The sequence below is a fragment of the Pezoporus occidentalis genome, unplaced genomic scaffold, assembly GCF_034315485.1.
Source record: "Pezoporus occidentalis ecotype Australia unplaced genomic scaffold, CSIRO_AGI_Poc_V1 ctg225, whole genome shotgun sequence".
NCBI classification, from domain to species: Eukaryota; Metazoa; Chordata; class Aves; order Psittaciformes; family Psittacidae; genus Pezoporus; species Pezoporus occidentalis.
The window spans coordinates 257,786-269,505 of NW_026914128.1; the positions used below are offsets into that span (position 1 = coordinate 257,786).

General features: G+C 47.2%; 1 protein-coding gene across 1 annotated transcript in view; it reads left to right on the forward strand.

Moving 5' to 3' along the window:
- The window catches only part of PKDCC (protein kinase domain containing, cytoplasmic), a 31,708-nt gene extending 20,550 nt beyond the window's left edge, over window positions 1–11,158 (forward strand). The window contains exons 6-7 of the mRNA XM_062620916.1: window positions 8,792–8,965; window positions 10,767–11,158. Of these exons, the coding sequence (XP_062476900.1) occupies window positions 8,792–8,965; window positions 10,767–10,852 (260 nt within the window). The 3' untranslated portion in view covers window positions 10,853–11,158. The remainder of the gene's footprint in view (window positions 1–8,791; window positions 8,966–10,766) is intronic.
- Window positions 11,159–11,720: the final 562 nt, after the last annotated feature.

Consider the following 11,720-nt stretch of genomic DNA (forward strand, 5'->3'; position numbering starts at 1 on the left):
GCAGGGAGAGAAGCTCAGGACAGTGGTAGGGAATGGAACAGTGTGGGTTTCTATTAATACAGAGCAGGGCTCCATGTGTATTCGGCCGCTGTAATAATTACACAGTTTTGTGATTGATAGTTTAATTCTGTAGAGCCCTGGATAATATAGCACAGAACCTGCTACCTGTGTTCATGCCTAGGAACACCCTTCTGTGCAAGGAGCCCTTTGTATCTGTAGGACACTGCTCGTGGTTTTAGGTACTCCACAGCGTGAGCAAAGACGTTGAGAGTCCATCCGTGGTTTGTGTAACGTATTTGGCCAGTCTGCATTAAAGACCACGAGCATGGTATTAAATTCCTTGATAGGAAAATGTTCTCGACTAATGGCAAGCCTGAGGAATCGGATATCTTGGTGGAAATCACACTCAGGTTGAGATGTGTTTGCAGACTTAGCTGCTGTGCCTTTAAGGTACGCAGGCCTGTTTCTCGTTTGTTCTAAGGCGACTTTAACCAAACAGAAAAGGGGTTGTAATTTATTTCTATTTTAAGGCTCCCTTTCCATGCCAGCAAAGTATGAAGAAGTCATTTTGTGAAGGTGAAAATAGGCCTTCCTACCCATTCGTATCCCTTTTATTCCAAACATATTCCTTCCTAAACTGGTATTTGACTGGTAATACCATGCTAGAATTCGTTTTTAATGTTCTCAGTCCAGAGATGATGGGGTTATAAATTCTTAATTATAAATTATCCTGAGATAATTTATTCTGGAATAAGAAGTTCTCCTGTGGTACCAAACCTAGGGCTGGAACAGGTCCAGTGTTCTGTAGAACTCTTGGTAGGCAGTAGAGGAGAAGATGGGTGAAAAGGGACAACTGTGCTACTTTCCTCAGCTATCAGCTGGGGTCCTGCTTTGGCCCTGTTTGAGGTCTAAGAGGACACTGTTCCTCTGAAAGCAAAGAAAAAGTGGTTTTAAAGTCGTGGGATTTTTTTTTTTTAAACCTTTTCTGCCTTGTTCTACGTCAAAATGAAAGTTCAGGGAGACTTTTCCAACCCTAGGGTGCTAGGCTAAGGTAAAACCAGAGAGGCCGGTTTGGTTTTTAAGCCACACTGGAGTTAATCAGAGCTTTGCATTCGTATGCTGGTGTGCCAAGGTCAGGCTGGCACAAGGTCAACTTGATTTTGCTCCAGATAGTGGAAATCTCACAAAGTGTCTGGCTCCCAGGATTTTTCAGTCTCTCGAACAGTAGAAATGACAAGAATGAACAGTGCCAGTCTCCTCCGGCATCTAAAGGGTTTTGACAGAATAAAGCCTTTCTGCTGTATAACCTCCTTTGAAATCCTAAAAGCGGAACTAAAGGAGAATTCAGATCCAGGAACTGCAAGGTTTTGTTTTGGTTTAGATTTTTGGGCGAAAACCCCACTGAAGGTTCATGTAGTGGTGCTTCAGAGCTTGGCTTAGGTCTGAATCTGTTGGTTTGGATAGAGCATCGTAAATTTGTGCTAGGAAAGAAGAGATCATGATCTTGGGCATGCGATCTAAGGCCGTAATGAAAACATTAACTGAGGAAACAAGTCTGTTATCTATGTGAACCTGTGTTTTTGAAAGGGAGACCTCGTCCTATGAGCACCATGAAGTGAGAAAGGTGATACTGATAATCGTGAAGGAAGTGACATGACGAATGTTCTTGTCAACCCTAGGGTTCCCGTAAATAAAGTTTAACAAGATGACATAGTCATATTACAAAAGGTCTTGGATATTAAGCTTTCACTGTGCTTCAGTTGTAAAAGATTTTATAGTGCTGTAAATTATGTTATGCTCTGGACTTTGCTTTAGTATCTTAGAAACGGAGTAGAGGCGCAGGAGACATTCGATAGCTATGTATGTGTTCTGTAATCATAAATCATACTACTGTTAATGTTGAGATAGGAACATTACAGTGTTTAAAACAACACCATGAACAAATACTTTTATATTCCATTGACTGTTGGTCTCTCCTGCTGGAATCCAGAAGAATGTGGATTAAACCCATGTATTTCTTGTGACACGTGTTATCTTAAAAAGATTAAATCATTCCATTAATTCTTCAGATTAAGAAGACTATAAAAAAAGATCTGTTCATCTGTAAAGTCCTGCCCCAGTATCAACATTTTTATTACTTCAATTAAGTGACACTGATTCGTACCAACTGGCTGTCTGGCCCCTGAGCTAAGCCCCGGCCTTTCAGTTACCTCAGAATTTACTCAGAAATGCGTGAAATCAGCTAACACTAGTAAGTCGGATAGCTTTGTTATTCATTAAAGCTAATAGATGACCCATTATTAGGCCTGAGGGCGGGCAGGCCCAGAGAAAGGCGTCATTAGCTGCTGCTGTTAGTTGAGAGTTTGTTCTCGATGCTAGACTAGCTGGAAGGCTGGACATAGAGCAAAGACACGTTGTGTTTTCCTTTGTCTTAAAACAATTTGGCAGGATTATGCTGTACGTAAATATTTACAGTACAACAGTGTTTTGAAGAAAATACTCTGCAGGGTCACTATAGCAACCTGCTTAGGAAATCCTAAATCATAGAATCATTTAGCTTGGAAAAGACTTCCAAGATCATCAAGTCCAACCGTTTCCCCCCCGGGAAACTTCTGAATCTGAAGCACTGGAGGCTTATGGAGCTGGTTTTCTTCCCTCTGGTGCTTTCCTTTCCAAGTATTCCATCTTCTGAAGGCAAGGAGCCCGAGCAGCTTTGTGAGTGTTATCACATTTACAGAGGGAAGAGCCATCCTGTGGGCCCTGTGGCTCACTCCAGGCTACCGCATAGCAATCCACCCAAGAGTGATTGAAATGGGGGTGAGGAGCGGTGGTGTTTGTGCTCGTGTGTGTGTGTGCAGGGTTGCTGCGATATTGTTTGAGGCAGTTTGTATATCCTGCTGCAGGCCACAGTGTGAAGGCTGAAAGTACGTGGCTGAAGGCTCAGCTGGGAACATAGTGCAGCCCGGTCCTCGCAAGCCCAGATTCCTGCTTTATCTGGCACTTGTGCATTTGTGCATCTGGCACTCTGCATTCCTTCTGCAGAGACATCACGGCTGCTTTGTGGCCAGCGGAGGGGGAAAGGTTGCAGGCATGGGCAGAAAGTCTCCCTCCATGCCCTGCCTCGTGCAGACATTCCTTTGCATCAGCAGGAACACAGGACCTTTGCACTCGTGCAGTGCTGGGAATATGGTGGGGCTGTGCAGTGACCCATGGTTGTTGCTCACACGTATCTCCACTGTCGTGCAAACCATTGCCCTGTTCGCTGGGCAACCTGTTCTGCTGTTGCTAAGCTTCTCCAGGTCCCACTTTTGGCAGCGTGCAGCAAAACGCCTTCTGCTGATGGGTTAGGTCCTCAGCTCCTTTGGAGAGCACTGGAGAAGTCACGAGTGTCTCTTACAAATCTCGTAGGCATGTCTTTAAGCTTAAATTCCCTGCGCAGGTGACTCTACACACCTTTTGGCTCGTCCATCACCACAGTATTGGTGTTTTGATGAGCAAGCGGGCCAGGTGCAGCTCACAGACACCCGTGGCACTGGTTTGAGCTGGTTGCCTTCAGGAGCTTGGTGTGTGCTGCGGAGGTAGCTGGGGATGCAGAGCAGCCCTGCAGCCCAGGGAGCAGACCCGGGATGCGGCAGGGAAAACGCTCCAGCTGTGTCATGTTAACAGGAATAAAAGGCAAGGGAACATGTCGTTCTTGTCCTTATTTATTTGTGTCGGTGACAGCCTGCATACCGATTTAAATATGGCTCTACTGTAAGCACAATGGAAGCATATAAAAAGAGGCGAGCCTCCCTTTGCTTCCATCCTGCATGCGGGAAACAGCCAGAGGACGGGAATCCTCACCAGAGGAGCAGGGCTATCTCCCAGTCTGACGGCAAACCCGCCTCCTGCCAGGCCTCCCCTGCCCTTCCAAGCGGTTGGGATTCGTCAGAAATGATTGAAAGCAGAGACACATGGGATAGGCCTAGCATGTCCTTGTCTCAGCCATCCCAAGAAATAGCTTTCTGTCGCACAACTGTGCTCATGGCTCTTTGAGGCTCGCTGTCTTTAAGTGTGAGGTATTTGAGCACGAGGGATGTTTCAGCCTAAAAAATGAAGCGTGCTGAAACCAGAAGTGTCTTATTGTCCTTTTAGGCTCCCATTCTGTTTTCCGTAAGCTCCCTGGGAATCGGTGGGGACTGTAAAGCAAAACGCTGCTCCATACCGCTTCTCGCTGAGATTGGCAAGATCAGGCTCTTTCGACTTACTTGTAAGCAAAGCAATTAAAAGCAATTCCAGAGGCAGCTGCCAGTGTTCCTCTCGAGAGTGGAGGAAAGGAGGAGGGAGGAAAAGGAGCAACGCGATTTCTCTCTCAAGGATGAGCATTACCGCGCCTGTGTCGTTGACCCGTGGTGTATTGGCAGGTGATAACTAGGAAAAAAGACCTGGGCACATCTCCAATGAGTAGCTGTAGTCGGTAGTAAAACTGCAATCTGGCTGCTGTGGCTGGAATAAACGGTCATTAGGCCTGATTAAAGTCAGATTTAGGGCGATCCAAGCAAGCTAAAAGGGGGAAACCACAGGCAGTTTCACATAGTTTATTATATACTTGTGGAGTTATTTATATGGCTCAGTCTAGCACAGTGAAAATGAGTGTGTGGAGGGATTGTAGTCAGCTTTGGGACAATGCAGGTGATTTTCGATGGAAGGCTTAGGCCAGGATAAAACAGCGTTTTCATTGACCAAAGCAAAACGTGTAAAATATACCAGAAGGCTGCAAAAAATATCCCAAACCCAAGCTTTGAGGATTGCCTGGATTCAGCACGATGTTTTAAAGCTTCGCGATGTTTACAGGGCAGGAGGAAGGCTTCCTAGCAGGATTTATTTGTGTCACCGTGAGCGGGGAATTGGCTCTTGTGTGTTATTCTGGAGTAAATGTGTGGTGACATCCAGATCAGGCTTAGCTGTATTGCTTTGATTTGCTCCAATCCTCCCAAAAGCAGTAGATGGAGAAAAGGATTCTTCTCCTGTTGCGTTGCCAGGAGGGGTGTCGGGCATTTCTCTGATCTATTCCTTGCCATTACCTGGACAGGCTTTATGCACTCTGTGTCAGGTTATGTGTATGTACGCAAAAGTGTAAATTTACAGCTGCATTTATAGTATTAGGCAAGTATTTATTGGTTTTAAACACCATTAGTCTGGAAATCGACCAGAACTTTGACCTTTTTATGATGTGATTTACTGCCGTGAGCCTTCAAATTCCATGGACTCCATTTAAGCAACGTTTCAGGTCTTGGCAGGACAAAAACCTGAGCCGGAGCTGTCTTTAAACCAGTGGAGTATTGCTTAATTGAACGAGTAACTGCACTGTCGTGACCGAGAGGATCGTTTAAGGGTGCAGGGGAAGCCTGGCTCTCCTGCAGGCTGGGGCTAATGTCATTGCCAGGGCACTTGTCGATGGAGGAGCCTTCAGGTGTCCTTACAGTTCATGTGAGGGGAGTGCATTTCTTCACAGCTCATACAAATAAGGGCTAAGAGGTCAGCTCCCAAATTTGTTGCTGTGTAAACAAGAGATTCCAGGGGCTCTGCTCCTTGCTCTGCTCGAGATAAAGCGAGCTGTGGAGAGAGATGTGGTTTCCTCAGGCCGGCGCTTGGTTGGTGTTGCAGTCAGTTTCTGCTCAGTTCTGTTATTATACAATCATAGAATGGGCTTCAGCTCATCCAGCTCCAACCCCTGCCACGAGCAGGGGCACCTTCCACTGGAGCAGCTTGCTCCAAGCCCCTGTGTCCAGCCTGGCCTTGAGCACTGCCAGGGATGGGGCAGCCACAGCTTCTCTGGGCACCCTGTGCCAGCGCCTCAGCACCCTCACAGGGAAGAGCTTCTGCCTTAGATTCGACCTGAACTTGCTCTGTTTCAGTCTGAACCCATCCCCCCTTGTCCTATCGCTGCAGTCCCTGATGAAGAGTCCCTCTGCAGCATCCCTGTAGCCCCCTTCAGACACTGGAAGCTGCTCTGAGGAGATCCTATGTTGCCTTCCCAGGGCGGCAGGAGCGCCTGGCAGGTTTGAGAGCATCAGACAGGGTGCGGGGCCGTTGTGTGTCCCATTCTGTGGTCTAGCATTCTGTGGCTAGCATTCTGTGCTGCCAGAAGCTGCCTGTGTAAATCTCTGCTTTGACTTAGACTCCAGGGGCTTTGTTTTCACCTGTGCAGCACTTGCTGATCTCCCAGCCAGGGCAAATGCTCTTTGCATGTGGGTTGTGCTGCTGTGTGCCAGTTACACTGCCCTGTTCCAGGAATCATTGCAGTTGGTGATGGTTTCTCCCATGTAGATACTGGCGGGGAGTGGGCAAGGACAGCCACAGGGCTCTGCTGTGTGTGAGGCCACCCTAAGGACCAGCGTGGAGGTTTCCATCCTCCCTTGCACCAGCAAGCCAGGAGCTTGCCATCACCATTGCAGTTATTCACGATCCAACCCTGTCAATTAATGTGTCCCAAGCTGCCCAAATGATTTACCAGGCTCGGTTACCTTGAAGAAGTCAGTGGAGAGGGAGAACTTTAACTCCTACGTGTGACAGGGCCTTGTGTCCCATAAATCACTGCTGCTCTCTTTAGATCTGTTTACGTCAGCGAGAACCTAACCCCTGACAGCTGTACTGGAAGCAGTGCTGAGGAGCATATTGAGAGGCATATCCAGGTGTATTGAGAGGCATATCTGTGAGCAGAACGTTTTAAATGTTGAATAATGATTCAAAATAAGGCTCTTCTAGATGAGGTTCTGCCTTGCATGGAGAAAAAGACATGACATGACATGAGGATGCTCTGATGGTGTGCTGAGGGATGCTGCAGCTGCCTCCCAGCCCTGGCACAGAGCCTGGCATGCTTCTTGGAAAAGGCTAGGACATGCTCCCTGCTCATGCAGAGAACCAGGCGGGTGCTTCATCTTCTGCTGGTGTACAAGGGCCATCCTTCTGTGAGCGTCCTCTGTGGGGTGGGGTTTGGCACAGTAAAGTGTTAGGGGGAGCTCCTGCAGCCATGAAAAGTTGTGGGTAGTCCTGTTTTGCATCCAGTCAGCGTGGCTTGTACACTGATACAAACACGTGGTGCCACTATTAACGTATCAATATGAGTAATTTGTGCTCATTATTTTGGTGACGCTGGCTCGAGGTGCAAATCAGTACTCAGCAATTACCCTCGAGAGAGAATATAATTCAGTTCCATTGGATTACTGTTACACTGTACAGATGATATGGTATCTATCCAGCCAGTAGCAGTTTGATTTAGGCTCCAGCTTTTCTTCAGAAGAATCATAAAATCAACCAGGTTGGAAAAGCCCTTTAAGCTCCTCCAGTCCCACCATTCCTCAGCATTGCCAAAGCCACCTCTGACCCACGGCACTGAGGGCCACACGGTGTGTGAACACTTGCAGGGGCGGTGACTCCAGCAGTGCCCTGGGAAGGGATGCATATACATTCTTTGATGGAGAAATGACCATTAGTAATGGGGAACTACGTGGTTTTTTTTTCCTTCATGTGCATAAATCTGCCATTTCTGAATTAATGGAAATTCTTTTGCCTTTGATTTAAGTGGGACATGAGCAGCTCTGATTTTGCTGCTTCGGAATGTTTCTCATGATACTTTTAATGAGCCAGGCTTAAAATAGAACGTATTTACTGCGTTTGTTTCCCACTGTTTGAGACTGTGTGGTGTGAATGAGCACTTCTGGATGTGTGCTTCTTTTCCCACTTGAAATACTGGCAGTTCAGAGTAGAAGACACACTCGCCTTTGACTCGGTGATGTTGGTACAATGTGCTGTATGAAGTGCTAGCAGGCTGAATCTGCAACGTCAGGCAGAGAATGCCTCAACCGAAGCGACTTAAGAATAGGCTGTGAGTCAGGGCAAGCAGCTCTGGTTTCCATAATAGATACAATTAGACAAAATAAAGAGCCTATTAAGTTTTTTGAATAGGGTTGGGGGATGAAAGGGGAGAGACGAGAGGGAGCCATCAGCCTGCGCATCTGGGTGATAAACAGAAATGTTTATAAGTGATGAGTTGGGTTTGCTGATGCATTCATTAGAGAAACCCCTGTCAGCGGCTGGGAAAGTGAGAGGAGCTGCAAACAGGGAACAAGAGGCAGCTCATAAAGGCAAGTGAGACTGAACGGCAGCCAAGGGAGAGGAGGAACAGGCAGGGCAGCGCGGAGGCGCGGGGCAAGGACCATGCTGACATGCTCCCACTGCTTGTTTTCCTCCCCCTTCTCTTCGGAGGCCCATCGAGCGACTCCCCCCTTTGTGCTGATCTGAGCAAGCAAAAAGCGTTTGCTTAATTAAAAGCCTGTCTTTTCTTCCATCTGAAGAAGCCTGAGGAAAATAGCGCGCTCTTCTGAAGGAGAGGGAGGGCTGGGAGCGCCTGGTCGGGTCTCCCCCCGACAATCCTGCTCACTGTGAAGAAGTAGGACAGTGAGTCGGTTCATTCAGGTGGATGCTGTTTATTCAATGGGGCGTTCTTCCTGTAAAACTCCTAATAAAACCAAAGCCTTGCCTACGCCGTGGGGAAGGGGTTTTGTGCACAGGCTGTTTATTTGCAGACGCTTTCTGGAGGAAAAGGTGAGAAGAAGAAAGCAGGGAAGGAAAAGGAAAGTAAGGGGCAGAGCTATAAACACATCTGGGAGTAAACCAGGGCTGGGAGCCTAGCCCATCACCTTTCCCATCGTATAGCCTGCTTCTAAGCTGTTCTAATAAGCCTTGCCTTTTAAAAACAAGCAGTTTGGTGGAGCTCTCAAACCGATTGCTTTGCTCTGGTTGTTTGCAGAGTACAGGCGGGTGCCTGAAGCTTTTATTCCCGATGAGAACTACAGATGCTGGCCATCGTACCATCATAAGGGCTGTCTCCTCTCTGTGTTCGATGTCAATGAAGCCATCGAGATCTGTGATAGCTACTCCCAGTGCAAAGCTTTTGTCCTTACCAACCAGACGACTTGGACAGGTAGGTCATGGCTTTAAATTAACCTTTCCCATTCATGTGGCTGGTGCAGTTTGACAGAACACCAGACAGGTTCTCCTGTGCATCTAGCTGGGGCTTCCTGGCTGGTGGCAGAGATTCCCTGCCTCCGGTGGGAACGCCGTGCTTCTAAGCAGTAGGGCTTTGGCTAAAGGACAGTGGGAAGGGAAGGTTTTAAGCCAGGTAGAAACAGAGCTTCCAGAGGAAAATGCTGTTTGCTACCACAGCTCGTTTTCTTGTCTAACAGAACGCACTTGCTGACAAGAGCAGTGTTGCCTCCACACACAGGGCTGTGTCCCTGCTGTTTTCTGCTGGGGCCGGGTCAGCTCCCCTGCTCCTGGCTTTGGGAGGAAGGGTGGCTGATGCCTTGGGAAAGACGATTGAAGTCCTTGCTCGGCCATAGACTGTAGTGTGGCAGGTTGCTTAGGCTCGGCTTTCTGTCTGTACATCTGCAATCACTACATGTCTTAACCTTAAAGTCAAACTCTGCCCTGTGTGCAGTTGGCTGCCTTAGTTGTGCTTAGCTAAGCAGCATAAACACACGTCACAGCCAGGCTTATACATGTGCCTGGTAGGTCCCCAGCTCTGAAAGCACCATAAGTAAGTAGCAACTTCAGTCAGTTCGTACATTTCAGAGTGGTTTAGGTGCTGCCATGGCTTTCTGCATTAGTTTGTCATTCTGGGAGGTGTGACCAGAGACTTTCATGGAACCTAAAAGAGACTGATGTACCCGTGGCTAACCGGTAGCTACTAGATCAGCGTGTCAGACTATCTATAGCCAGACTACTAAAGTTAATTGATATACTAAAATAAATATTATTATGGCACAGGGAAATCCATAGGAAGTTTAGAGCAGCTCCTGCCTCAGGTTACAATATCAAGAGCAAATGAGACATAGCAGTCTTGGTCTTGTTTACCGTTCCCTTCACCGTGTTGTTCCTGATGCATGAGCGCTTGGGTCTCTGAAACACAGCATGGGAGTTTGCTCAGGTGAGGCATCCCATCTGATGCAGCAGCAGTGTGAAGCATCTGGAGAAGGCAGTGTTATGGGAGCTCTCTAGAGAGGGCGTTTGGTTTTCCTGCAGTTAGAGGGAGGAAAGGCAGAGGTTGAACTGCTGTGGAAAGTATCTCTGATACAAGATACAAGGACCGTGCCGTGGTTCCCACACGTACCGGTGGGTGAAACCTCACCGCATTCAGCCCCCATTGGCCGCTGGTGTATATATGGCAGGTGCCTTACACCACCCAGGCTGTTACCACTTGCTGGTGTTTGTGTTCCAGGAGCAGAACCCTTGTTCTAGCTGGTTTAAAACCCAGAGTTAGTTGCAAAGCTATCAGTACTTTGGAGCAAGTTGTGTTCAGCGTGCGTTGCACTGAGCAGTTTTGCCAGGATTCAAGTACGCAGAGGTGGTTCTGCTCCTGTACAATGACATTAAATCCTTCCTGAAGCCTGAACTCAAGCCTGCTTTTGTCAGTGAGGGAGTCTTTAAATAATGTTTTAAGATCGTGTGACGTGTGTTAAAATCTTCATTTGCTGTTAGCTGCGCACAGCCGCATATTGAGCATAATAAATGTAGTGAAACCCGGGGAGATCTGCTGTCCTTTTAGATGAAAGCACTTCAGGTTTATACCATTTGAAATTGAGGGACAGTTCAGTCGTGGGCTGCCTGAGGAATGCAGAGGTTGAAGAAGAATGTGAAATTGCCGTATTTTGAGGTAGGCAGCATTTTGCTCATCCCTTCTAAATTACTTCTTTTCCTTTCTCCCCCTTTCCTCCTGGGTGCAGGTCGGCAGCTTGTCTTCTTCAAGATGGCCTCAAATCATATCATGCCCGATCCTGACAAGATAACTTATGTGAAGGTGACAGACTGACACCTAAAGTGGCTCCGTCTGCCCTGTGAGTGATAAGAGCTGTTTGTGTATAAATATAGGCAGCTGTTAGGTAGAAGGTGGCTGTGGCCAGAGGAATAATTGCACTATTACTCATTCTAATCTATAGAGTGCTAAAGAGAACTTTAAAGAAATCACCTGCATGACCAGGATGAATGTGCAATAGAACAACGTTTTGAAAATGTGATTTTTATTTTTATTTCTATTTTTTTTAAACAAGGCAGAATACAAAATATGATACACTGTTAGGGAATCGTTTGGGTAGTGAATCGGCTGGCGGCTCTGCCTGCTCTGCCTGCATGACGTTTCTGACCTGTGTGTGTGTGTACAGGGACCAGAGGTGTTCGTTTCTGTGGGAAGTCTGTATCCTGCACGCTGATGCTTATTTGGGCACATAAAATCACAATGGAGTAACTGAAACGTATCAGTTTATAAGCTGAACGGCCAACGTTACTGAAGACAATCAGCATTTGTGTTGCAGCTATCAAATACATGGTGCCTGCCTGTTGGTCAAAAGGAAGGAATTGGTTCTGTTTAGAGTTGCAAGACTGTAGCTAATTTTCATCTTTGCTTCCAGTGTTATCATAAAGTTTCATTTCCGATTTAAAGGAGCCATTTTGTGGGTCTAGCAAATCACATCAGCATATGAATAGTCCCACTGAAAAGGCAGGGACTCACCCAAGTGCCCAGTGCTTTCCTGAATAGGGCTAGGCCTAAGCATATGCTTACAATTAAGCCTGTGCTTAAGACTTTTGTTGAAGGGAGTTTGAGTTGGTCAGGAAGCCACATCTGGGACAGCCTGGCAGAGCCGTCCAGCTGGTGGAACAGGACTGGCTGAATGACTACCTTG